Source organism: Nomascus leucogenys, chromosome 14, assembly GCF_006542625.1.
Source record: "Nomascus leucogenys isolate Asia chromosome 14, Asia_NLE_v1, whole genome shotgun sequence".
Classification (NCBI taxonomy): Eukaryota; Metazoa; Chordata; class Mammalia; order Primates; family Hylobatidae; genus Nomascus; species Nomascus leucogenys.
Window position 1 is genome coordinate 64,109,116 of NC_044394.1, and position 23,837 is coordinate 64,132,952.

At 39.5% G+C, this 23,837-nt stretch overlaps 1 protein-coding gene across 7 annotated transcripts in view; it reads left to right on the plus strand.

Annotated features, from left to right (window-relative positions):
- The window catches only part of CTNNA2 (catenin alpha 2), a 1,208,900-nt gene that overhangs the window by 468,244 nt on the left and 716,819 nt on the right, over positions 1-23,837 (plus strand). For all 7 annotated transcript variants that reach the window (XM_030827614.1, XM_030827615.1, XM_030827616.1 and 4 more), the window contains one exon: positions 9,157-9,360. In XM_030827614.1, coding sequence (XP_030683474.1) covers positions 9,157-9,360 — 204 coding nt within the window. The remainder of the gene's footprint in view (positions 1-9,156; positions 9,361-23,837) is intronic.

Genomic DNA, 23,837 nt, shown 5'->3' on the forward strand with positions numbered 1-23,837 from the left:
TTAATAAATTTTGATCCCACTAAAGCTTTCTGTGACCTAGACACTCGGTAATGGGTCAACACAGCATGAAGTCCTAAGCTAAACCAAAGCTCACATTTCTATAGTCCTGCTCAGTCACCGTCATATTTCACCTGGCCTATGGCATCGGTACCTCCGACTACATGGCTTTGCCCCCTCTTCATTATGTGGAAAGAAACAGAATCTTGAATTTAATGCTTGGGAGGAAGAAGGAAGGAAGCTCTGTGGTATCCGTGAAATATAAAACTTACCCAGTTATACACCAAGACAAGGCAAACCACAAAATTTAGATATTAAAAGGTAAATAGAAGAGCCAATAATAATTCATAATACATTTAAAAATAACTAAAAGAGTATAATGGGAACGTTCGTAACACAGAGAAATGATAAATGCTTGAGGTGATGGACACCTCATTTACCCTGATGTGATTATTACACATTGTATGCCTGTCTCAAAATATCCCATGTACCCCATAAATAGATACACGTACTATGTAGCCTTAATGACTAAAAATTTAAAAATATAAATTTTTTAAAGGGTAAATAGAATGGGGATGATGATAAAGTTACCAAAGACAGAAAGTGAAGACATGGGTACATTGTAGCACATTGCTGGGAAAAGCTCAGAATAATTAATGGAGAAATATACCTACATTTAAACATGCATTGTCATTAAGGTTTTCTGGTTTTCATTGCTTTAATTGCCCCATATCAGAAGGACATATCCCTTTGAAAGAATGAGTTTGACTAATGTTAAGTTTCTCTTTCAGTTTTCTTTTTTTAAGATTTAAAAGACAAAAGTGAATGACTGCATAGAGGCATGTTGACATTTATTCTTTCTTCTGCTTGCTTGATTCAAAATAGTCATGCTGGACAGCAGGTGGTAAGTGCCTGGTGTTTATGAGGGAGAACAGCAATTTACTATTTTCCTTACTTGCTGCCTTGAACTATGAAGGTAGTAAAAATCCAGGACACATTTATCTTACAGAGTTGTCACAATCAACAAAGAAAATCACAGAATCACAAGACTTTCTCATACCACTAGCATTTGCATTTTCCATGCTGATTAGCTTAGATTTTGGAAAAAAAGTTATGAAATCAGCCACACTTTATATTATCAAATTGCTTTCTTTGTTGTCTTTCTTGGCATTTTGAAAATTCTGTGTACATTTCAGATGACTAAGTAGTTCTCTTAAAGGTTTAACCAATGTTGAAAGCCAGAAAGTGTAAAGATGAATAAGATTTTCTTCCTACTCTTTAACAAGCTGTTTCTTGGCTAGTAAAGACCATTGTCAGCTGTGCACTAAAAGTCTTTGAAACATAATCTGTGGGTAAAACCATTGAATTAGTGTTCTATGTGTGCTAGAGCCTTCCTACTGACTTAACTGTAATTAAAAACATTACTTTATGCTTCAGGTCTTATCAGGTATGCCCATCTTTCTCAATTACAGCTGAGTACAATTAGATACAAACTCAGCTTTAAGACGGTTAACTCCTAGCCAAAGAAAGACTGAGCAATATTTGTATTTACCTTCTTGGTAGAAGAAATGTATTGTAATACCTACTGACCAGTTTGAAACAGAGGTGAGGATTAAAATTAGGAGAAAGTAGCATTTTAGAGGTTTTATTCCTGGTGGTTATTTGCTGTTTTTATCCCCTCTCGAAGTATGAAAGAATAATATGCTACTGCGACTTTAGTTTTTGAAATGGGGAAATGGCTATTGCATTGATTCCCTCATGATGATTAGCATCGTGCATGCAGAAAGGATACATGAGGTAAACAATTAGTGCAGTGGCTAAGAGCATAGATGCCAGAGCTAGAGGGCATGCATCCCAGTTCCAGCCCTGCTCTTTGCCCTGAGGTCATGCCTGCACAATAATTCATCTCTCTGAACACATTTCTTGCTACATCTACTTGACATCTAGGTGTGTTTTTTTTCACTTTGCATTTCTTGTTATTGGATATTAAGTCTTCCTATTGGGTATTCCTTGTTTATATGAAGGCGATAGATTTTGCATATTAATACAGGTGCCCATACCACTACCCGATGTTCATATACTTATCATCAACCTTCTACCAGACTTCACCATTTAAAGGGCTCATAAGAACTTCACCTGCTCTTCATCTGTTATCTTTCACAGTTGTTCAAGGGTCAGCAAATGTTTTCTTCCTCTTCTTTTTTTTTTTTTTTTTTTTGAGATGGAGTCTGGCTCTGTCGCCCAGGCTGGAGTGCAGTGGTGCAAGCTCAGCTCACTGCAACTTCTGCCTCTCAGGTTCAAGCAATTCTCCTGCCTCAGCCTCCCAAGTTGTTGGGATTACAGGCGTGTGCCACCATGCCCGGCTAATTTTTGTAGTTGTAGTAGAGGTGGGGTTTCACCATATTGGCCAGGCTGGTCTCACACTCCTGACCTCGTGATCTGCCTGCCTCAGCCTCCCAAAGTGCTGGGATTACAGGCATGAGCCACCGCGCCTGGTCAGCAAATGTTTTCTTGAAGGGCCAAGAGTAAATATTCCAAGCTTTGTGTGCCATACCGTTTCTGTCCTAACCATTCCCCTCTACCATTGCAGTGTAAAAATAGTCATAGACAGTATGTAAATTAATGAGCCTGACTGTGTTCTAATAAAACTTTATTTGCAAAGTAGGAGGTTGACTCCTAGGATGTAGTTTGCTGATACCTGCATTACTGGTGTTGTTAGTGTTAGAAGTCTAGGTTTTATCTTTGTCTCCTTCTCCCTCATTCTCATAGCCTATATATCTTCAAATCCTGCCAGATTGACATTCTACATTTTTCTTAAATTCATTACCTTCTCTTTATCCATATAGACACAATCCTGATTTGTAGTTTCCTCACCTCTCTTTTGGGCTCTGAAGGCTTGATGCTCTCCTGCCTTCTACTTGCAGCCCTGCCAAAGCTAACTGCCTTAGCTGCAATAAGAAACTGTCTAAACCCAAACAGGATTATGTCACTCCTTTGCTTTAAGACCTCTGATGACTCATCATTGCCTAAAGGGGTGTTCTCAAATTGAAAACTTTGTAACATGGCAGAGAAGTCGCTTCAGAACCTGGTTCTTTCTCTCTCTCCAACTGCATCTCCCATTCCTATTTATGTCCATTCAGGCCCTTAAGGAAGCAAGGTAGATGGGATTCTGTGTATAAGGAGGAATTGCCCGTGAAGGATAAAATAGGAGTGACTGGGCTTTTGGGGAGCTTTTAGACTGCTATGGGGTCAAACACCTCTGAAAAGAGAGCAGGAAAGAAAGTGGATTGAGTAGGAAGAGGCTCAGCACTGTTCCCAGCAAGTCCCAGTCAGGCCAGTGGGGAGCCCAGATCAGGAGCTGAAGTTGGTCCTTGGAGGAGTCCCTGTTGGGCAGGAGCATGCACCTGTGCTCAGTGACTGACTGGCACTGCCTGGGGTCAAATGCAGCCTACACATGAGACTGCAGTAGAACTACAGGTGCGGTAGATGGAGATGGTCAGTTAACTATGCCCCCCAGCAGTTTAACTCAGAGGACAGTGGCTTGGGGCCCCTCTATGGCACCGTACATGTGACCAGCTTCAGTCGATCTCTTGTAATATTTTTCATATACTATGCCATCTCTCACCTCCTAGCCCATCTGCGTTGCCCATTCCTGCTCCTAACTTTGCTTGGCCAACTGCTTTTCATCCTTTAAGTCTCAGCTGAGGGATGACCTCTTCTGGAAGTATGTTTTCACTTCCTACCTCTCAATTGTGCAATTTGCCATCATTCAGTCATTCCATAACATCATCAGCCATTTCCCCAATTACAATTGGTTGTACATGTTTTTGTTTTTGATTAGAGAGTCAACCTCTTGAAGAAGGGATTATTTAGTATGTGCTCTTAGACTCTACAGTAACTGGCACTCATTTGTTGAATGAATGATTATACTCTCAGTTACCTATTGGGAGGGTTAGGTGACTCAGATAGCATAAAAAGGACAGCATGACAGATAATACTTAAGTATTACATTTAATTTAAAAGAGTTATATTTTTGTTTGAAAATAATATACTTTATAATTATAATTATGACATATTAGACGCATTTCACCTAAACGTGGACAATCTTATACCGTTGAAGGAACACTGGACTTGAAATCAAAACACCTGTGCTGAAATCCTGGTGACCTCATTTGTGAGCTGAATGACCATGGGACAACATCTCTGGCATCATTTCCATATTCAATAAGATGGGGAGATAGGGATCTCAAAGACACTGCATTTGGAACCCATCAAACCATTTGTAATACATCCAACTACTTGCTTTGATAGAGGTCTCTCTGTTTCCTCCCCTTGTGTCAGAGCTTGCATCAAGCTAGCTCAGTGTCTCATTATATACTGAAATTTTAGATCACATAGCTTTTTGTAGAGACAATGAATGATAAGAGCAATTTAAAAATAGTGCTCTTCTAACAATTGTATGTGTGGTGAGTGCTGGTAAATGTATTATTCTGGGAAGTAGTTTCAAACTACATAGTCTGCTAAATTATTTTAGGTTAAAATTTTTATAGAGCGCCACATGAGAGCAAATGGGAGATCAATTATGTGGGACTAGAGAGACTGTTATAGCACTGACTTGATGGCAGAATAGGGTTCTAGTCTTGTTGGCTTGGGGGTGAATTATTGTGGCTGTGATCTTTATGTCCATGCATTCCAGTTGCCACTCCATAAACTGTAAGAATGAAAACAGTAATTTTTAAAAGTAGAGATATTAATAAAAATAAGCAAAACTCATAAAGCACAAAATAGTATGCAAATCAAATAAGCAAAATGAAAATAGACATGATAAACATAGATTAACTTAAAACATAAGAAAAAGATAAAATAAGAAATGCAGGCCCTCTATCTGTAAACAAACTAAAATGACAATGTAAGTCGGAACTAAAAGATCAAAAAGATAAAATGACTAAATGAGCTTTAAGAATGCCAACAGGAGATGGAGATATTTACAATGTAAAAGAATGAACTAAAATAAGTCTGTAAAGTTGTAAACAGCATAAGAGCCTGTCAACAGAAGGATACTTTTGCTGTGAAGGGAGAGACAGGAAGGCTGCTCCTTGTCGTTTCACTCTTTGGTGTTGGTGTGCTGCCCTCTTAAAGGATTCTTCTGTGACCAGGGAGGGGAATCTGGCTCCTGGATGTTGTTGATGATGATGATGGTGATGATGGTGGTGGCGGTGATTTGGTGCCCCTTCCTGCTAGCAGAGTGCAGCTACTCAGAGAGGTGAGGACAGGCAGAGCTGCTGCGGAGAACTGAGGCCTGTTAGAGCCCTGTGTTCATGGCTGTTTTCTGATCCGAATGTTCCCGAAGTGTGTTAGGATAGATGGCTTACCTGGGTGTTTCTTATTTTTTTAATTACTTTCAAATTATGTAATGGCAAATACTCCTCCTTCTTTTCACTTTTTCATTCTCTGTGTATTTCTTGCTCAGGATTCATTTCCAGGGGTTGGTTTTTTATTTGTAGGAACTATAGATACAGCCTTTTCCTCTAGCTCTTGAGCCTCTGGCTTCATTTCTGGTTTTTTCCTTATTTTCTCGCTTGTTGCAGCCTGTTGGAAACCCGGCCAATTCTCTAAAAACAGACAGAGACAGACACATACAAATACATACACACAAATAAGCCACAGCCCCTTCCATACATGTGCCCGTGTGCACATACACACACATACACATACATGTATCCACTCCACCCATGCATACAAACTGTACCCACCCATTCATAGATTCATAGACACACACACAAATAGCACATATCTTGCCCCATACACACATGCACACACAGCTCCACATACACACAACCAGTGCCCATCCCATCCAGGATATACACACACACACACACACACATAGACACACACACACATGCAATCAGTACCTCTTCCCGTGCACATGTGCATGCAAACACTCACACAGGCCCACGTGCACCGGTCTTTTTTCTTTGTGCCTTTTCTCTCCTGAGCGGCTTCTCCCTGCTGCTTTTCACATCCATCATTGCAATGCTCCCCATCTGTACTGCAGATACAGATCTGAATATTGTAAAATTATTGTTTCTTTTCCAGGGAGATTTTTAAAAAAGCTTTTCCACTGTGATCTATAAATAATGAATAATTCCATTAGAAATGTGATGGATGGTGTAACTTTTATGCAGAGTTTGTCAAGCTCAATGTTTCAGGCTTTTACTTTCACAACAGCCCCAGGCCATGGCAGGTAGGAAACTCAATTGGCTGACACTCCAGAGTCTCTCTTGCCACATTTCCCAAAGTGTGTTTCTTGGGTTCTCATAGATAATTCATGCATTTTAAAAGCAGCACTTTCCATGCTCAAATAGATTCGGGAAATGCTACAGTGAACTGACTCCTTTAATGCAGAGCTCCCCAAAGCATTTCATATGATAACTTGCTGTAGGTCATGAGGTATTTCCAAAACATATTTGGCCAGGGAACCTTATTTTTTCATCAAAACATTGTATCTCTAAGCTCAGTGTTCTATGTAAAATAATTTAGGAAATAGTATTCTAATGACACTAGTACATTCTCTCTACTGCAGAGAAACTTTTACAATTGTCCTTACTGAAGAGTTCACGTTTACCTCCCTGTATTTCCATCACATTTGCATTTCTTGACGTGTTTAGTCCTAAAGTACAATAAATACCTATTCTAAAGCCAGTATATGATTCTGAAGAGTCTCCTGAAATCTTAAAGCAGAACATATATTTTCATTATGTTTATGTTAATATGGTTTTCTATAAAATAGGTCTTTGAAAATCAGTAATCTTTATAAGTAAGATAGTCTAATTCTATTTTGACCAGGTATTTCTTCAATTAGAATATTATTTCTTAATGTATATTATATGGATTAGATATATGCACACACACACACACATATATACATATGTTCATCATAAATGCATCAACAGAAAGGCAGTAGAAAGCAAGAGAGAGTATGTGAGAGAAAAAGAGAGGGTTCCAATGGATGCCCCTGGAAAGAGACATTGCAGACACAGCACTAGTACATATAGCAGGAATATCTGTGCTCCCCTCTCAGCTTTCCTTTGGGACTTTCACCTGTAATAATGAACCCTATAGGGCCACCCACTGTATTGCAGCCTCCACATGATTTTTTGACACTGAACAGCTGTGCCTAAAACCAAGGCACAAAGGACAAAACCCAAATAGCACATTTTGGGTAAAGTAAACATCCGTTTTTCATCCCTTTTCTAAGATACAAGAGAGTACAAATGTAAGAATGGTCATCTTACCAAAGCTGGCACAGAATAGCTGTCTTATTTGCAAGATTTCATGCACTGCTTTCTAAATTGAAAAGGGGCTTTGACCAATTAGTGATTTTCTAAAAAATCCAAGATTCCAGTAGACTTCAGACATGGTCTGTGTTTGGTCTATACCTGTTCCTTTCTAAGTCCCAACCTGCCTACACTCATTCCTTAAGATTTCAATTCTTGTGCCCAAAGGTTCTATCTCTCTGCTCTAGAGATTTGCATTTTAACAGGAATCAGAGAGTTGGAGCCCAGATATTCTGCGCACAACATGAACAAATACCCTAGGATGCTTTGGAGGGTTACAACAAACTTTCCCAGAGCACACAGCTGGACTTCACTTTGTAATAACTTAAGCAGTTATTGTGTATACTACATCAGAATAAAAAGTTCATAAAAGCATCTTTTATCTCCCTTTCTTTTTAGCATTAAGTACAGTAGTAGGCATATAGTAGGTCTTCAGCAGGTGCAGATTAGCAATAGAATAACTACCTATTCTCATTTATGTTTCGTATTGTATTTGTAAATATGGTAAATTGTTCTTTTCTAACAACTCTTTAAATTTGGTGAATATATAAGGAATAATGAACATCAAAAGAAACAGTAACAGAGTGGCAGTTGCACCATAGTATTCTACAGTTGGAAGACCATTTAACCCCATCATTGCCACTCTGGTTCTTGGACCTCTGAGAGTGCATCCCCAGTGAAGCACACCATTTCCTGCAGCAGGTCATTCTACTTTGATTATCATTGCTGGAATGAACTTCTTTTCCTCAGGCAGAAAAGGCTCCCCAAAGGAAACCAGCCTTTGTTCAGTGTCACCTTTGCTTCTAGATTTCACACAGTTAATGATCACATACCATCACGCTCTACCCTCCTCATTTGCTGGGAGTTTTCCAAGTTCTGTTTCTATCTTTCTGACTACCCTTTCTGTCTTCCTTTTTGATTCTGGTCCTTCTGTATAGGGGTCTTCTCTGGCCTGCTCTTCTGGCTCTATTCACTTTACCAGTATGTAATTCACTAGTTTGTGTCCAAATACCCCTGACATTTACTAGATCCCTATAAAGACTGTTATAGCTCCTGAATTTTGGATGCATGTTTCCATCTACCTCTGGGCATCTCTGCCCACATGTTTCCAGGCTCCTCAAACTTGGCTGGGGAAATGCTAAGCTCGTGTTCTATGTGACGCCTTCCTTTTAGGAAATATCACTATTTTCCTCTTATATAGTCTCCTTCCAAACATGTAAATACCTTTATAAGGATACTGTCAGTTATTTGTGACAAGTCTCATACACACATTAAGAATCCTTTTCTAGAACACTAGCATAAATTAACCCGTACTGAATATGCCTGTTGGGTGTTATGTGCCCAAGTTTCCAAAGGCATCCTGCCATGGGAATATCTGCTTCTCATGAGGAGGATTAACGTGTACACAAGTCACAGCTGATGCATAATTAAGATGTTGATTATTTATCATGTTTTAGCTCTAAAATCTTTATATAATTCCCCGAAGCATTACACTGAAATGTTCTTTCCTTAAAGGCTACGTATTTTAAAAATGCCAAAAAAGTGTCCTAATCTTATTTGAAAGCTCTTCCGTTGAGATAGCCTTTGCCAAGAACATATTCTTCAAACAAGATGTGCTCTTTTAGCTGAAGATTACATTTAGGACAAAATATCGAGAAAAAGTTAATACTTTGTCAAGGCAACTTTAGAATTTGAGTAACCACTTTCTCCTCCTTGGGGACTCTTGTTCTTGCCTCAGATATTTCTGATTTCAAAACAGGGTGCCAAGGCAGACCTCTCTTCTCTGCTGATTTTTGTGTGTGTGTGTGTGTGATACTTTCAGAATAAGATTATCCTGGACCCCATGACGTTCAGCGAGGCCAGGTTCCGGCCGTCCCTGGAGGAGAGGCTGGAGAGCATCATCAGCGGCGCAGCGCTGATGGCCGACTCCTCCTGCACGCGAGACGACCGGCGCGAGAGGATCGTGGCGGAGTGCAACGCCGTGCGGCAGGCGCTCCAGGACCTGCTCAGCGAGTACATGAATAATGTAAGTCTTGGGCTCTCCATTCTCATGTCTTGGTGGATTCTGTTCTGCAATCGTGTTACTCTTTTGGAAGCATAGATAGCAGGAAAAGAGAACAGACCAGGTGTTCACCAAAGAGAGTCAGGTGAAACCAAAGAACTGCTTTGGGAGAGCGCGTGTCATGTTGTTTCAGAATCCATTTGTTTGTTTGCTTGTTTGTTTGTTTTAATATGGAACAGATGGATGGAGAATAAGCTCTTTCACTTTTTACTTGGCTGATTTCTTCTTGGTCATTTCAGTGGCTGCATTTTGAAGTAGGTAAGATTTCAATTGGTAAAGGTAGATGATTGATGGAAACAGCTGAGGATATACTAAGTCGTCTGTTACAAAGAGCGCTTTTAAACCTAAGGATAGCTGTAGATGCGAATCTTCACCCCTAAGAGGCGTTAATAAATCTACTAGGTTTAAAAAATATGTGGATAGGGTTGTTTAAGGAAAAGTTCTAATTGTAGTAAAATTTGGAGGCGTTTTATTGATTCATAGTCAGGAATTGCTTATAAGAGTGAGTCTCTAAGTTTTCAAATAGGTATGTATGAGTGGTATCTAATTGTATTTTGGCACATAATAGCCATCCTCTCCTATAGTTATAAAATGTGACAGTTTCTGTATACCCGTAACCTGCAAGAAGGTGATGAAACTCATATTCTTTGCCTTGAAAGGCACTAAATTATGGCTGTATTGATTTGCTACCTTCATTCAGCAGAGGCAATGCCCAGTGCTTGCAACAGTGGATGATCCGTACTTCCCCCTTTCCTGGACTTTCGGGTTTGAGAGAATTTAGCACAAATTGGGGAAAAAATGTAGATAAAGTGAGGTCTTGATATTACATTTTGAAGGAATGCCCTGTATAGCTACCAGGTGGGTAACAGAGACACTGAAAATCTGCTCACAGCTATTGAAGTCCATGTTAGGTATTATTAGAACACCCTGAGGCAATGCTGAAACAAAGCAGCCATTCAGTGTGTCTCCCTCCAGCATCTTACCACTCCCATTATGAGTAAAAATATGCAGCTAACAGACATGCAAGCAAGGAATGAGTGTTGACAGTAGCAGTGCTCCTCCTGCAGACCCTCCAGAGAACTCATTCAGAAAGCGAAAAGATGTCGATGAGAAAACCTAACAAACTAAAAAAAAGCAAAATTTGTTTCCTTTCCATGAACCTTCAGATTCTTTGATTTTGGAAGACTTGGCCGTTTTCAGCACACAAAGAATAAAATGTGGATGCATCATGTGGCACCCAGCTGCTTATGAGGACGTCTCTATAGGACCCTGGATGACCAACACTTTCTGTAATTTTGATCTATGGTATTATGTAGGGTGCAGCTAGAAATGTTGATCCCACAGTCTCCCAACTGAGTGAATCTTTTGAATAGCAGATGTGTCAATGAAGAATGCTTATGAAATCCGAGACCCTGTTTGTTTGTTTGTTGTTGTTGTTAACAAAATAGCAAAGGGCTAATTACCTGGATGTGGAATTTGGTTTTACATTAAGGCATGCTAGTGGTTCTATTAATGAATAGTTACTGCCAAAGAAGGAAGAAGAGACTACAGAGATAACAGTGATGGTTAAGATCTCAATATAAATAAATCAGAAAAAAAGTATGTTGTTCTAAATAGAAATCACAGAACGTGATTAAATAAGAGTTGGTCAAGACGTGACATGTACTTTTCAGTTTGGTGTCTAGAATCCTGCCAACTAGAAGTTTTTCTTTCGGTGTAAGCTCATGCAGATCAGCAGAGCTGATGGATTTTTGTATTTTATTGACTCCAGGCACTTTTTGTTTTCTGTTCGCAGCCTTGTGATGCAGGGATGTTTTGTGCTTTATGGAAGTCTTAGTTTCTATTTTGACATGGTTACAGGCAATACATCAATGGGTATAGTGCTTGAATTTCAAAATGCACAAGTTCTATTCACGTTGAACCATCATGATCAAAGCCTGAAAGAAAACACCTCCTACTTGACATTTATGTAAACTGTATAACATTTAGTTGGACTTCACACTTGTTTGGTGATTTCAAGGTAGAATTGGATGCAGCCGGATCACCTTAATAATTCCTGTCCAGTGCACTCATTTCTCCTGCTGCACAGTCAATTTGTATTTATTTTGATATAACATGTATGAATACAAAAACACATACACATCTATGCCTTGACTGAAAAGTCTATTGTAGTTAACAGCAACCAGTAAATCAGTCTATCATTCCTGGGCTGTTATATTTCTCTTTCAATTTTGTAAGCTCTGAGAATAAAGGTGTTATCAAATTATCACCTTGCAAGTTTTCATCCTAATGTGCTAGGCAATACCATTAGGATCAACAAGTTGTTAAACTGAAAATATTTAAAAATCAGCATAACTGACATTTCTGTTTTCTAAACATCTCCTGATCAGTCCCAGATGAACATTCCACTTTCAGTGCTTGCTTGTGGCTGAAGCTGTTCTAAAATTGTATACATGCCAAATTGTATGACACAGAGGGAGACAGAGGTTGTGGAGAGAAGCTGTGTATCACACCTGATAGAAAAATGGTCTTCATGGAGCATGGGCTATGAATTAGCCACGTAGCTTCCATTGAGCTCAATAGGATGGCAGTCACGTGTTAGATATTTCCACAAATGTGTATTCTACTTAATGAACGTGGGTGTGCAACTTGAAGATGTCAACAAAAATTGTGCAGTTAAAAGAAACAGTGGTATTTGAAAAAAGGCTGGGTGAACAGAGGCACATGGTGAAAATTATCACAGATCATGGCGGTGGTAGAAAGGATGGTTGGAATTCTTTTAGGAAAGCCTTGGCTAGCCTTAAGTTGCCTTATCAAGTTGAAGATATAATCCAAAGTGAAAAGATTCTTAAAAAATAATCCCCCTTTAAGTAGACTATTATTATTGTACATGTGTGAAGACTAATGGGTAGAGAGAGACTTAAAAGGGTGCGCAGCCTATAGATGTTAATTGGGATGAGTGCCATCAGTGTGGTGGTTGAAGTATTATGCTGAGTACTTTAAATAGTTCCAAATTATAATGAACACATAAACCTTCCTTGGGAACTTACAATTTTATGCAGCTTTCTTTGGTGGCAGTATAAACATAACATTTTATGGGTTTTATTAATAAGAATATTGTGAGGAATGCAAATTTAGAGTATTTTATTCATTCAACAAACGTGTATTGTCTGCTGGCCATTTGTGCCAGGCATTGCTCTAGGCTTCTGGGGATACAGAAAGTACCAAAACAGGTAAAATTCTCTGTTTGCTCTCATGCAGCTTACACTGTTGTGGGAGGAGACAGACAATAAATACTAAATGATACGAGCAAGAGTCACTTCAGATAGTGATATATGCAAAGAGGAAGTCTAAAACATGGGAGTTAGAGGACGCTGGGTAGTACTGAAGTTAAGAATGGCCTAGGAAGGTGCGTTGAAAGGATGACATTAGATCAAAGACTTTTCAGAGGTGAGGAAGCAAAGAGGCCTTGAGGAGGAATGGATGATAAGGTCAAGGGCCTTGCTGTGAACGGGTGCCTGGTGCACCCACCCGTTTGAAGCACCATGGGAGTAATAGCACCTATTGTGAATAGAGGGGTAGCAGGAGATGGTGTCTGTATGGTGCTGAGGCATCAGTCTGTGCAGGGTCTGGTGAACCATTATACAGAATTTGACTTTCATTCTAATGGAATGAGAGGCCATTGCAGAGTAGTGAGTGAAAAATGCCATGATTCAGGTGCTGAGAACAGGCCACAAAGGCAGAAGGGGTAAACGCAGGAGGATGGGTGAGGAGGCCCTGAGTCCCATAATATTCATGAGAAGATGGTCTCTTGGGCCAGGGGATAGCAGTAGAAGTGGAATAAAGTATTCAAATACTCACTATAAATAAAATTTGCTTATAAATTAACTAGTAAGAAGAATGTGTCTGTTTTATGAACATAAAATCAACATTTACATTTTGAATGATTTGCATTTTGAATGAAAGTTACAGTTGTATCAATTGCAACTAATATATCTTCATTTGGTTTTGGTTGCACAGGAAATTCTGATTTACTCGGATGTTGAAAGTAGCTTACTTGGCAATGCCTGGACACTCTGCTAGACAGATTGCATTTGAAAGGGGAGTTAAGTAGAAAAATTTTGTTTCAACGTTGTATCACCAAAAATGTCCAAGTATGGTTCACATTCTTATAGAAGATTAGAAAAATTTAATACTTATTCTAAGTATTAAACTGTAATGCAGAACTATAAGGAGAAAAATTACTACTTATTCTAGGTACTAAAACTGTAAATGCAGAACAATAAGGAGATGCATTAAACTGTTACTTCTTTATGCACAATTCATGGTTAGGCCTTGATGAGAATATGCAATGAGCAGATGTGCCTGGTCCTTGTTGTGTCTTGTGCTGCTGTACAACCTGTTTCAATTTTATATGCATAAACTCTCTGTGTAGCTCGAATTTTTTTTAAGACTAATTTAGAGCTACAGTTTTTTTAAACAATCATGCAGTTAAACTATTTTCAAATGATGGCAGAGATCCTGGTGGCATAAAGTAATGCTGCTGTTCTCTGCTGTAAAATATGGTGAGATATTTTTAATTGTATTTTTAAAAATAATTTAATTGTATTTTTAAAAAAATTGTATATTTTTTTTAAATTTTGGATCCAACTTTTTTTCAAGCCTCTTGAAGCATCTAAGTGGATCCCTGGGGTTAACAATTTATAAACCATTAATATATAGAAGGTATTAAAAGCACATGAAGACATATTGATATGGGAACATATATACATACTACAAGTGTTTGAAGCATTGTCATAGCCTTTGTTAGAGAGTAAAATTTAACATAAAGTGGGTTCCTGAAGGAGCCCACTTGGGAGGATTTGAGGACTAAAATAGGGTCTAAAAAGGTTATTTCCAGCCCGGTTTTATGGCCTATACACAGCAAGCCTCCAGCATGCTGTTCCACAACACTAGATGAGTAATACATGAGATGATATCCAGGGCCACGAGATCCCTAAGAATGTGGCTTTCACATTTTTGTACAGTGGAAAAGAAATATATGTTCACTATAAAGAACAAAAAAAAAAAGAAGAAAATAAAACATCTTATCCCCCAAAATAACTGCTAATAATTTGGTATATGTCTTTCCAATGTTTCTGAGCGTATAGGAGTGGTATATTTACACACACACACACACACACACACTACACCTTGCTTATTTTTTATAAAATGGACTCATATTGTAAATGCTGTTTTGCAATCTATTCTCTTTACTCAATATATTGTGAATATGTTACCATATCAATAAACATTATCTAACCTTATGTTTACTGGCTGCATAGCATTTTATTATATGAATATGTGATAATTCATTTAGAAGCAATTCATTTTGAGTGTATTTTTAGGGAAGAGCCTTGGAAAAGATAAGTAGGGAAAACTTTTCCTGCTGGCAGTACAGAGTTCTGATTTTAGACCCTTTTAAGTGTGACTAGGAACAAAATGAGAACGAAGTGAGGACACAGCTTTACAGTTTCTGTAGTTCAGGGGATCCCTGACAAGTCTTGTGCAATCAGATTTTTGCATATAAACAAAATTTAAATGCCTCTGGGATTTTATTTGAAATAATCTTATGTTTATTTATATTCGTTTTCTATATAAATCTGATTTTTATCTATCAGAATTTATTTAAGTTGGCTGTATATTACTGTCGAGAGAGGCCCAGAACAGCTAGTTGGCAAGTTCAGTATTTGGGTTTGATCTAAAATCCCAGAGAAAGATCGAATCCTTCTGAAGGGACTGTCATCAGAAAGATAACTTTGCCATAGGAATTGCTATACTGCCACATTTCTCCCATATGGGAAGCATGAAAAAGACTGAGTAGCTCTTATTACTTAAGAATAAGGCTCATTGTTGATTAAACATGAAATTTGTTTTGAGTATTATCTGGATCTTCTCTTTTCTCTCCTTCCTATTATTATGTAGATGAGGGAATGCAACTCCCTGAAGTCAGCTTTATAATAACTTTCTCTATTAAAAGGTATGACAAGACAATATAGAAAGTAATGTTTGAAAATGTTTGTGGGCAATATGAGATCTAATGTTGCCCATACCTTCTCCTAATGGCCCTGCATTCTAATGCAAAATTAAGAGCTGCCTGATGAGATTGGTAGCTTCATTCAAGGGAAAGAGTCCTAATATTCTACCTTGGTGCCTGTGGTGAGGTTTTCCTTGCGTTTTTCGTACTTGTATCTTTTCTTCTCTTTCCTGTTCTCTTTCTTCACCGTATGTTCAATGCCCTCATCTCTATTAATTTTGAACTTCAGATTCCTCTGTGCATTTACACTTCCCATGCAAAACTTTTGCTTCCTTGAACAGAGTTTTTTAATTCTTCCCCCTCCCCTCCCCTCCCCTCCCCTCCCCCCTCTCCTCTCCTTTTTTTTTGAAGGAGTCTCACTGTATCACCCAGGCTGGAGTACAGTGGCGCAGTGGCGTGATCTCGGCTAGCTGCAAGCTCCGTCTCCTGGGTTCAAGCGATTCCCCTGCCTCAGCCTCCCGAGTAGCTGGGACTACAGGATTCCCCTGCCTCAGCCTCCCGAGTAGCTGGGACTGCAGGTGCCCACCACCACGCCCGGCTAATTTTTTGAATTTTTAGTAGAGACGGGGTTTCACCCATATTAGCGAGGATGGTCACGATCTCCTGACCTTGTGATCCGCCCGACTTGGCCTCTCAAAGTGCTAGGGTTACAGGCTTAAGCCACCGCGTCCAGCTTTTTTTTGTTTGTTTTGTTTTGTTTTTTGAGACAGAGTCTGGCTCTGTTGCCCAAGCTAGAGAGCAGTGGCACGATCTCAGCTCACTGAAACCTCCGCCTCTCAGGTTCAAGCAATTCTCAGCCTTAATTTTTTTTTTTTGAGACGGAGTCTTGCTTTGTCACCAGGCTGGAGTGGAGTGGTGCGATCTCGGCTCACTGCAACCTCAGCCTCCCAGGTTCAAGCGATTCTCCTGGCTCCCTGCCGAGTAACTGGGACTACAGGTGCCTGCCACCACCTCCAGCTAATTTTTTATTTTTAGTAGAGATGGGTTTCACCATGTTGGCCAGGATGGTCTTGATCTCTTGATCTCGTGATCCGTCTGCCTCGGCCTCCCAAAGTGCTGGGATTACAGGGGTGAGCCACCACGCCTGGCCTTTAAATTTGTTTTTAATTGGTATTTCTTGCTCAGATATTGCCAGAGTACAGTTATGTTACCAATCCTTTCTTTGAGGTGAAAAACTATCCTTTGAATCTACTCGTCAAGAGAAATATACATAGTTGGCATGGAAGTCTTTCTGCTCTTGCAACATGGCACTTACAATTCTGTTTGGCTGCATTTCTAGGTAGATTTCACTCTAACTCCCAGAGGTACCCGGAAACTGTTAGAGGGTTTTTTTTCTTACTTCCTTTTTCTTACATTATTATGATCATACTCCCTTTCTAAAGGTGCTCAACTGCGTTTACTGTAATGCGATCTTAGAGAGCCAAAGGATGTTGTGCAGGGATATGTTGGCTGGTGCTGACCCAGGCACAGGTGGTGGGAGAATCTCCAGTCATGCTGGCAGGACATCTTCTCTGGTAGAATCATGACAGGGAGAGTGTGAGAGCTTGTGTCAGGTTCAGGTGTTGCCCATGTGTGCACTGGCTCTGAAAAGTTCCAGGAGGAGATCTAGACTGGCATGGTTGGTTGGCATGAGGGTGTTCTGGATACAGTACCCATTATAGCTATGGAACACAGATGTAGGTAACATCCAGGCCCTGTGGGAACATGGCAGGTCTTCTTGGGTCTTAATGTGCCCAAGGTATGGGATGATTATTCAAGTGGGGGACTTAGGTCCTCTGAAAAGTATGACAACTCCAGGAGCTCACTGTTGCCTTCATTGCAGTGAAAAAACAGTATTGAACAATCAATACTTCTATCTCTTTCCCCCACTCACTGCCCTCTAACCCAACATTGTCTCTCCTTCCTTCCCTCCCTCTTTTTCTTCCTTCCAACTGTATGCCTGGTGAAATCCTTAAAAACTCTTTTGAATTCATGAATGAACTCATAGGAATGTAAGGACATTACTAGAAGAAAAGAAATGACAAGAAAGTAATTAACTGGAGATGGGCCTGCAGACTTTTCATGGCCTAGACTTGGGTTTTAAATGAGGCATTAGGTGCAAAGAACAGGACAAAGAACATTGATTCAAAGAACAAAGACTGATGACCCAGCTAGATGGCCAGCTAGATTAGGGGCCTCAGCAGAAAGTCTGAACTCCCAGTTAATGAAACCACTGGGGTTTGATCTAAGAAAGTAAAACTTCCATACGGAGAGTAAAAATGGGAATGTGTGCTGTCTTGGCCTTTAAAGAGCTATAAAACAAAAACACCTCCTCTAAAAATTTCTAACCACAAGCCCATAATCACTCAGTATCAGGGCCAGAAACTAGATTCCAGCATGACCTAAAGTTTATCCAGAATTTATTTTAAAGGCATTTTGGGTGGTGGGTTGCCAGGTACTTGGTAGAAGCAAATACTAATGCCTTCCAGAGGAACATACTTTAAACCTGGCGCTCAGAAAATTTCCAGAGATAAAGTTACAAAGATTATAAGTTGACCTTCCAGAATCCCTAAAAGCAAAACAGAACAATCCATTGTGAATGAGAGTTGGCAAAAACAACCGGTTATGGATTAGCCCTACAGGGTTTCAAGTTTGCAATTATTAGGTACGGATTATAAAATATTTCAAAGAAATTGAAGAGAATATTGGACATGTGATGAAGGAGCAGGAGGCTGTCAGCACTGACTGGGCAGACTTGGAAAGCAGGGCTGGGAGTTGTGGTGGTAGAGGGATACGGGCTTACTTGAATGAGTGGGGCAGGTGGTTCTTGGCCAAGCCTCCTTTTGGTAGCCTTCTATGCCACAAGCCTGGACAAATAAGGAAGAAGGAAACATGGTAGCTGAGAGTGTTTGGCCTTTGCTGTTCAGAGCGGTGCTGTTGGTAAACTCTTGACTGGGATCTGGTAATCTCTTAGCAACCCTGTGGTTGGATATCACTCAGTTTATCCACAGGAGACTTCTCTAAATGAACTCTTCCTGGTGACAGAATGGAAAAAGAAAATCTGCCAAGTGAAAGAGGAGATGGAAATAAAAATCTGCCTCAACGGCAAAATTAAGTTCCACACTTAGAACTCTAGCTAGTTTCTCTCCTTATCAAACAAACTCCTCACTGAGCCCTTGAAAGTTGGTTCAGTCAATAGGATGAGGAAGAGCAAGTAATATTATGAGAGAGGAAAGGGCTTTCTCTGACTTAGTAGCTGAGATTGTTGACAGAGCTGACAGCCAAGTCATCAGATTTGGCCACTCTGGACAGCACATGCCTGGACAGCACAATTGATCTTCTTGGAAGAGCCTTCTGGTATTTCAATGAAGACCTCACAAAATTGTCAGGGAGAGCAGCAGGCTGCACTCCACCATCAAAATGATGAACCTGGAAAAACCTTCCCTTTGAATTAACAAAGTGTGTAAGAAGATCTGAACTCTGGATCTCTTGTTCCCAAATGGCTTGTTCCAAAGATAAGCTCCCTTGCTGGGGCCCCTCCTTGCTCAGGTTCAATGCGGCATTGAACTCTGAGAGGTATTTTTCTTGATTCAGTTGGAAAATTGTTACACTCTGAGAACTGAGTGTTTCACTGGTTGGTGACGTCTCTAATGCCTCTCCGTGCTTCAATTAAACCAAGTACTTTACAGTTACCATCTCTCTGATTAAAATGTTGTTTCCTTTCAGAGGCCGAGGCGGGTGGATTACCTGAGGTCAGGAGTTCGAGACCAGCCTGACTAACATGGTGAAACCCCGTCTCTACAAAAAATACAAAAAATAGCTGAGTGTGGTGGCGCATGCCTGTAATCCCAACTACTTGGGAGGCTGAGGCAGGAGAATTGCTTGAACCCAGGAGGCAGAGGTTTCAGTGAGCTGAGATTGTGTCACTGCACTCCAACCTAGGCAATGAGAGTGAAACTCCATCTCAACGAAACAAAAACCAAAACAAATGTTCTTTCATAAACTTTGCATGGATGGCTCCTCCTCCTCCCACCAAGTTTCAGCTCAAATATGTTGCTCTTGGCTACATTAGTGCATTCATTTCTACTATAACACTTGCCACACTCCAAAATCACATCATCTTATTGTTTGTGTTATCATCTGCTCCTCTGTTGGAATTTACTTTCCGTGAAGAGGGATGTGGTATTGTTTACAATCCCCAGTATCTGGTGTATGTAGCCTGGCACATAGGAGGCTGCAAATATTTTTTGAACAAATAAATGAATTCCTTTTCATCCCCCTCTTCTCCTCTAATAATAAAGAAACAACATAACCCATATGTTTTGAGAACTTTGAGTCACATAGCCTGGAACCCAATGATTGATCTTTTTCTGCTCTACTACCTGATAAAACACTCAGTGCATTAGCTAAGTTTAGCTATACTTGGCTTCTTCATGCCTCACTATGCAGTGCCCAGACTTTTCACTATAGTTAAAGCTTTATTTAAGGCCCTGACAGAGGCCACATCAATTCTTTCAAGAAATGGGTGGAATGATCCCAGTAACTATTAGTAGAGATAAAAGTGATGCAAAGCATGTCACTTGCTTGCTTTTCAGTTCAAAGAGCTCCACCAAGCTGCTCACTCTTACTTCTGTCGCTACAGAGTGACCTGTTTGGGCATGAGCTCTTAAGGTTGTGTCTGAGGGCTTGGAGGAGCTGGATCATTTTTAGTTCACAGCATTCTGTAGGCTGGACTGGGGACTTTGGAAATTTCTTAACTCATCACTTCCTAAAAGACACAAAATAATTTGCATATGTACCTGAAGAGATACATCAACAGAAGACAAGGGTCACAGTTAAGCTTTTTAAAATTAGGTACTCTGTTTGCAGAGTCCCACCCCCACCTACAGAATCACAGTCTCCTGCTGAGGGGGTTTTGATCTCTAAATTGAGCAAGTACCCCAGCTGATTCTTATGAGCAGGCAAGTTAGGGAACACCTGATGTAATAAGTAAGTGTATCAAATCAAGAGTTGATTTAGTATAGCACGGGTTAAAAACGGGTTTTCTTTTTGTGAGTGGGGATAAATACTTTTGTAAGAAATCATCAAGTGAAATATCTTTCGGGAAGCCTTTTTGGCCTATATATTATTCAGCCTAGACATTCACAATATGAGAGGAGACTCGTGAAGCCGGATAGCTAATCTCTTCTTTGAATTCCTGAGAAATAGATGAGCAAATCTTCACCAGCACTTTGCCCTGCGAGATACTAATTAAAGGGTAGTTGTTTTTCAAAACTTGTAACTTTCACCTCACCACTCTCAAACACACCTCATCCTACTCATCTACTTTTCCATTTATAAAAGACCATTTTTTATCCTTGGAAGGACTGTACTCTCAAATGCCAGAAAGAGAATATCAAGCCTCATGGATTATTCAGAAATTCTCTTTCTTAACAGCTTAATTGCTGACTTCAGTTATCTATTAACTCTGCTGGTCTGAATGCAGCTGAGAGACTTATAGCATCAACCCAGAGCTATGCCGTTTACACCTTGAATTGAGCTTTTGTTCTAGGTTCTTTTGGTGACTATTCTAGGGCACAGCTTCTAAGAGGAAGGAACATTTTACCTGACTGCTCCTGAAATTCTTACATCTGTGTATCAGGACATGAGGAGGTTTTTAAAAACGCATATTCCAGGTTCCTGCCTTGGTCCTAAAATGATGAAATCTCCAGGGAAAGAGCTGGGAAGGTTTATTTTAGCAAATATCCCAGAGGATTCTCCTGCCTCCAGTCCTACACCAGCCTTGGACTATGCCAGCATTGAGAATCATCTGACGTAATCAACACTGGATTCAGAGACAGGTATCATACATTTCCTTTTTCCATTTTCTTAATCACATTTTCACAGTGTTATTTATTGTTATTTCTCTTCACTCTCTAAATTATCCTCCACTACTCCTTGCCATGGAACTAGTGAAGACCTTTGGAGGCCAATATTTTCTTCTTTTTCTCCCTAAAGTGACTCAAGAAGACATCATTTGCATATTATGTAAGTTTCACCTCAATAATGAAAAAAAGACATTGGCCTTTTTTGTTATTTTGTCTGCACGCTTGGGTGTGAGGAAGGATTAGTCCTGTGATTAATTTCACACTATTATTCCTGCAAAATAGACAGATACCTCTTTTTCCATGTATCTTGTGGATGTAGTAAATGCTGCATTCATGAGAAAGTTAAAGAGATGCTGATTCTCTGACCTTCTTATTACAGACATTGCCTTTTTTTTTTCCACCGTTGGCCTAATTTTAGGCTTCTTATCTCTTCTGTTGCCCCTTTTCCTCATCTATTAGTTTATTTTCAACCAGTTGTAAAACCTTTAAAACCATGTCCTTTTTTTACTTTTTTTTTTTTTAGTTCTTTCAAGATTCTCAAAGGATCACCATTCATTTTCCTAAAACCTCTGTTTTGTGATATCAGATTATTTAGATGAAAATGAGTAGCATGCTATCTTCAACGAAACAAATGGTTAAGGACATGCCCAAGGTCACATGTTTAGATACAACTAAAATTGGAACGCAGGTCTTCTGGTCTCTTTATTGCCACTCTGTGATTCTTTTCATTACTTTGTGTTATATATTAATTAATTTAGACACAACATTGGATTTTTGGTATTCTGTTCTCTCCATTTAAAGCCCTACATTGTGTAGTGCCCGTCTTTTCCCTAATGTATATATTTTGAATCTGTCAGTTAGTTAGATGGTAGACTCTGGACAAATATCCAATCTGTAAGTATCTACAGTACCTAGCAGAACCCTGCCAGTACTCCAAATAGAAGGCAGACAGCAGCAGCCTTGTGGGATGGCCATCGGAATTCCTTACAGAGGGGCAAAGAAGAGCCTGTTTTGTCAGGAGTAGGTGCTAATGCAGCTAATGCAGAAAATCGTATATTTTTCGAGAATGCAGAATCTCTTGGCTTCAGTATCTAGGTGGAGACTGTCGATCTTGTAAGAGACAATGGTAGAGGCAATAACCATAGCAGCCAGCACTAGTATATCTACTTTTTCATAATTCCCTAGGGGCTCAGTGCAGTGGCTCTGCCCTCAGCTAGCCATATCTGTCCAGAGATCTGACTTTTGTTTTTTTCAGAAAATAAACACCTAGTTGCCTACAATTTTGAGTAGGAGAGAAGATCTGGTGATCTGCTTTTAATAGTTAATTAATTAAATTGAGTAATAATTGTATATATTTATGGGGTACTATGTGATGTTTGGATATGTGTATACATTCTAGAAAGATTAAATCAAGCTAATTAACATATCCATCACCCCACCAACTTACCATTTGTTTGTGTGGTGAACAGGTGTAAAATCTCTTTTGGCAACTTTGAAATATAAAATACATTATTATTAACTATTGTACTGTGTAACTATTTCATGCTGTGAAACAGATCACTAAAATGAATTCCTCCTGTTTAACTGAAAGGTACCCTTTGACCATCATCTCCCCATGTTTCATCCCCCTCGCTGCTCAGCCTTTGGAACTATTTCTCTACTCTCTGTTTCTATGGGATCTGCTTTTGTAGATTCCACATAAAAGTGAGATTGTATAGTATTTGTCATTTTGTGTTGGCAGGAAAGTAAATTAGTGCAGCTATTTTGGAAAACAGAATGAAAGTTCTACAAAAAAACTAAAAGTAGAATTAACATATGATCCAGCAATCCCACTTGGGGGTATATATTCAAAGTAGTTGAAATCAGTATGTTGAAGGGATCTCTGCACTGCCATGTTTATTACAGCATTATTCACAACAGTCAAGATGTGGAAGCAGCCCAAGTGTTCATCAATGGATGAATGGATAAAGAAAATGTGGTATATACATACAATGGAATACTATTCAGTCTTTAAAAAAAAGGAAATTCTGTCATTTTTGGCAATGGGGATGAACCTGGAGGTGTAACTGCTTTTTAAACAGAGTTTCAAGAAATCATCTTTTTTAAAACCTCACCTTTCTCTTTTCTTTATTCCAGAAGAAGCTGATGTCTCAAATTTCTACATCTTTGGGGTTTTGCAGTATCAATGGTGTTGTTCTGAGCTTCCTCATTGCTAGCTTAGGATTTGGCTTTCTCTGGCCTGCTGAACAGGCTAGTACACCTCTTTCTGAAATCCAGCTTTCAGAATACTACTGCTGTTTGCTTCTGTTGTCTTTGTCCTTAGAATTAATGTCTTTAAAAGGAAATGGTGTATATGATCATTTTAATGGAATTTCAGAAAAGAGCAGTGGTAAATATGTGTGTTAAATCAATCATCCATCTTCAGCCACACCTTGCTTTTGTTTTTAAGCAAGGTTTTAGGTTTCTTCCATCTCTATGTTCAGGGGCTATAACTAGACATAGGGATGGTTGTTTCGTAC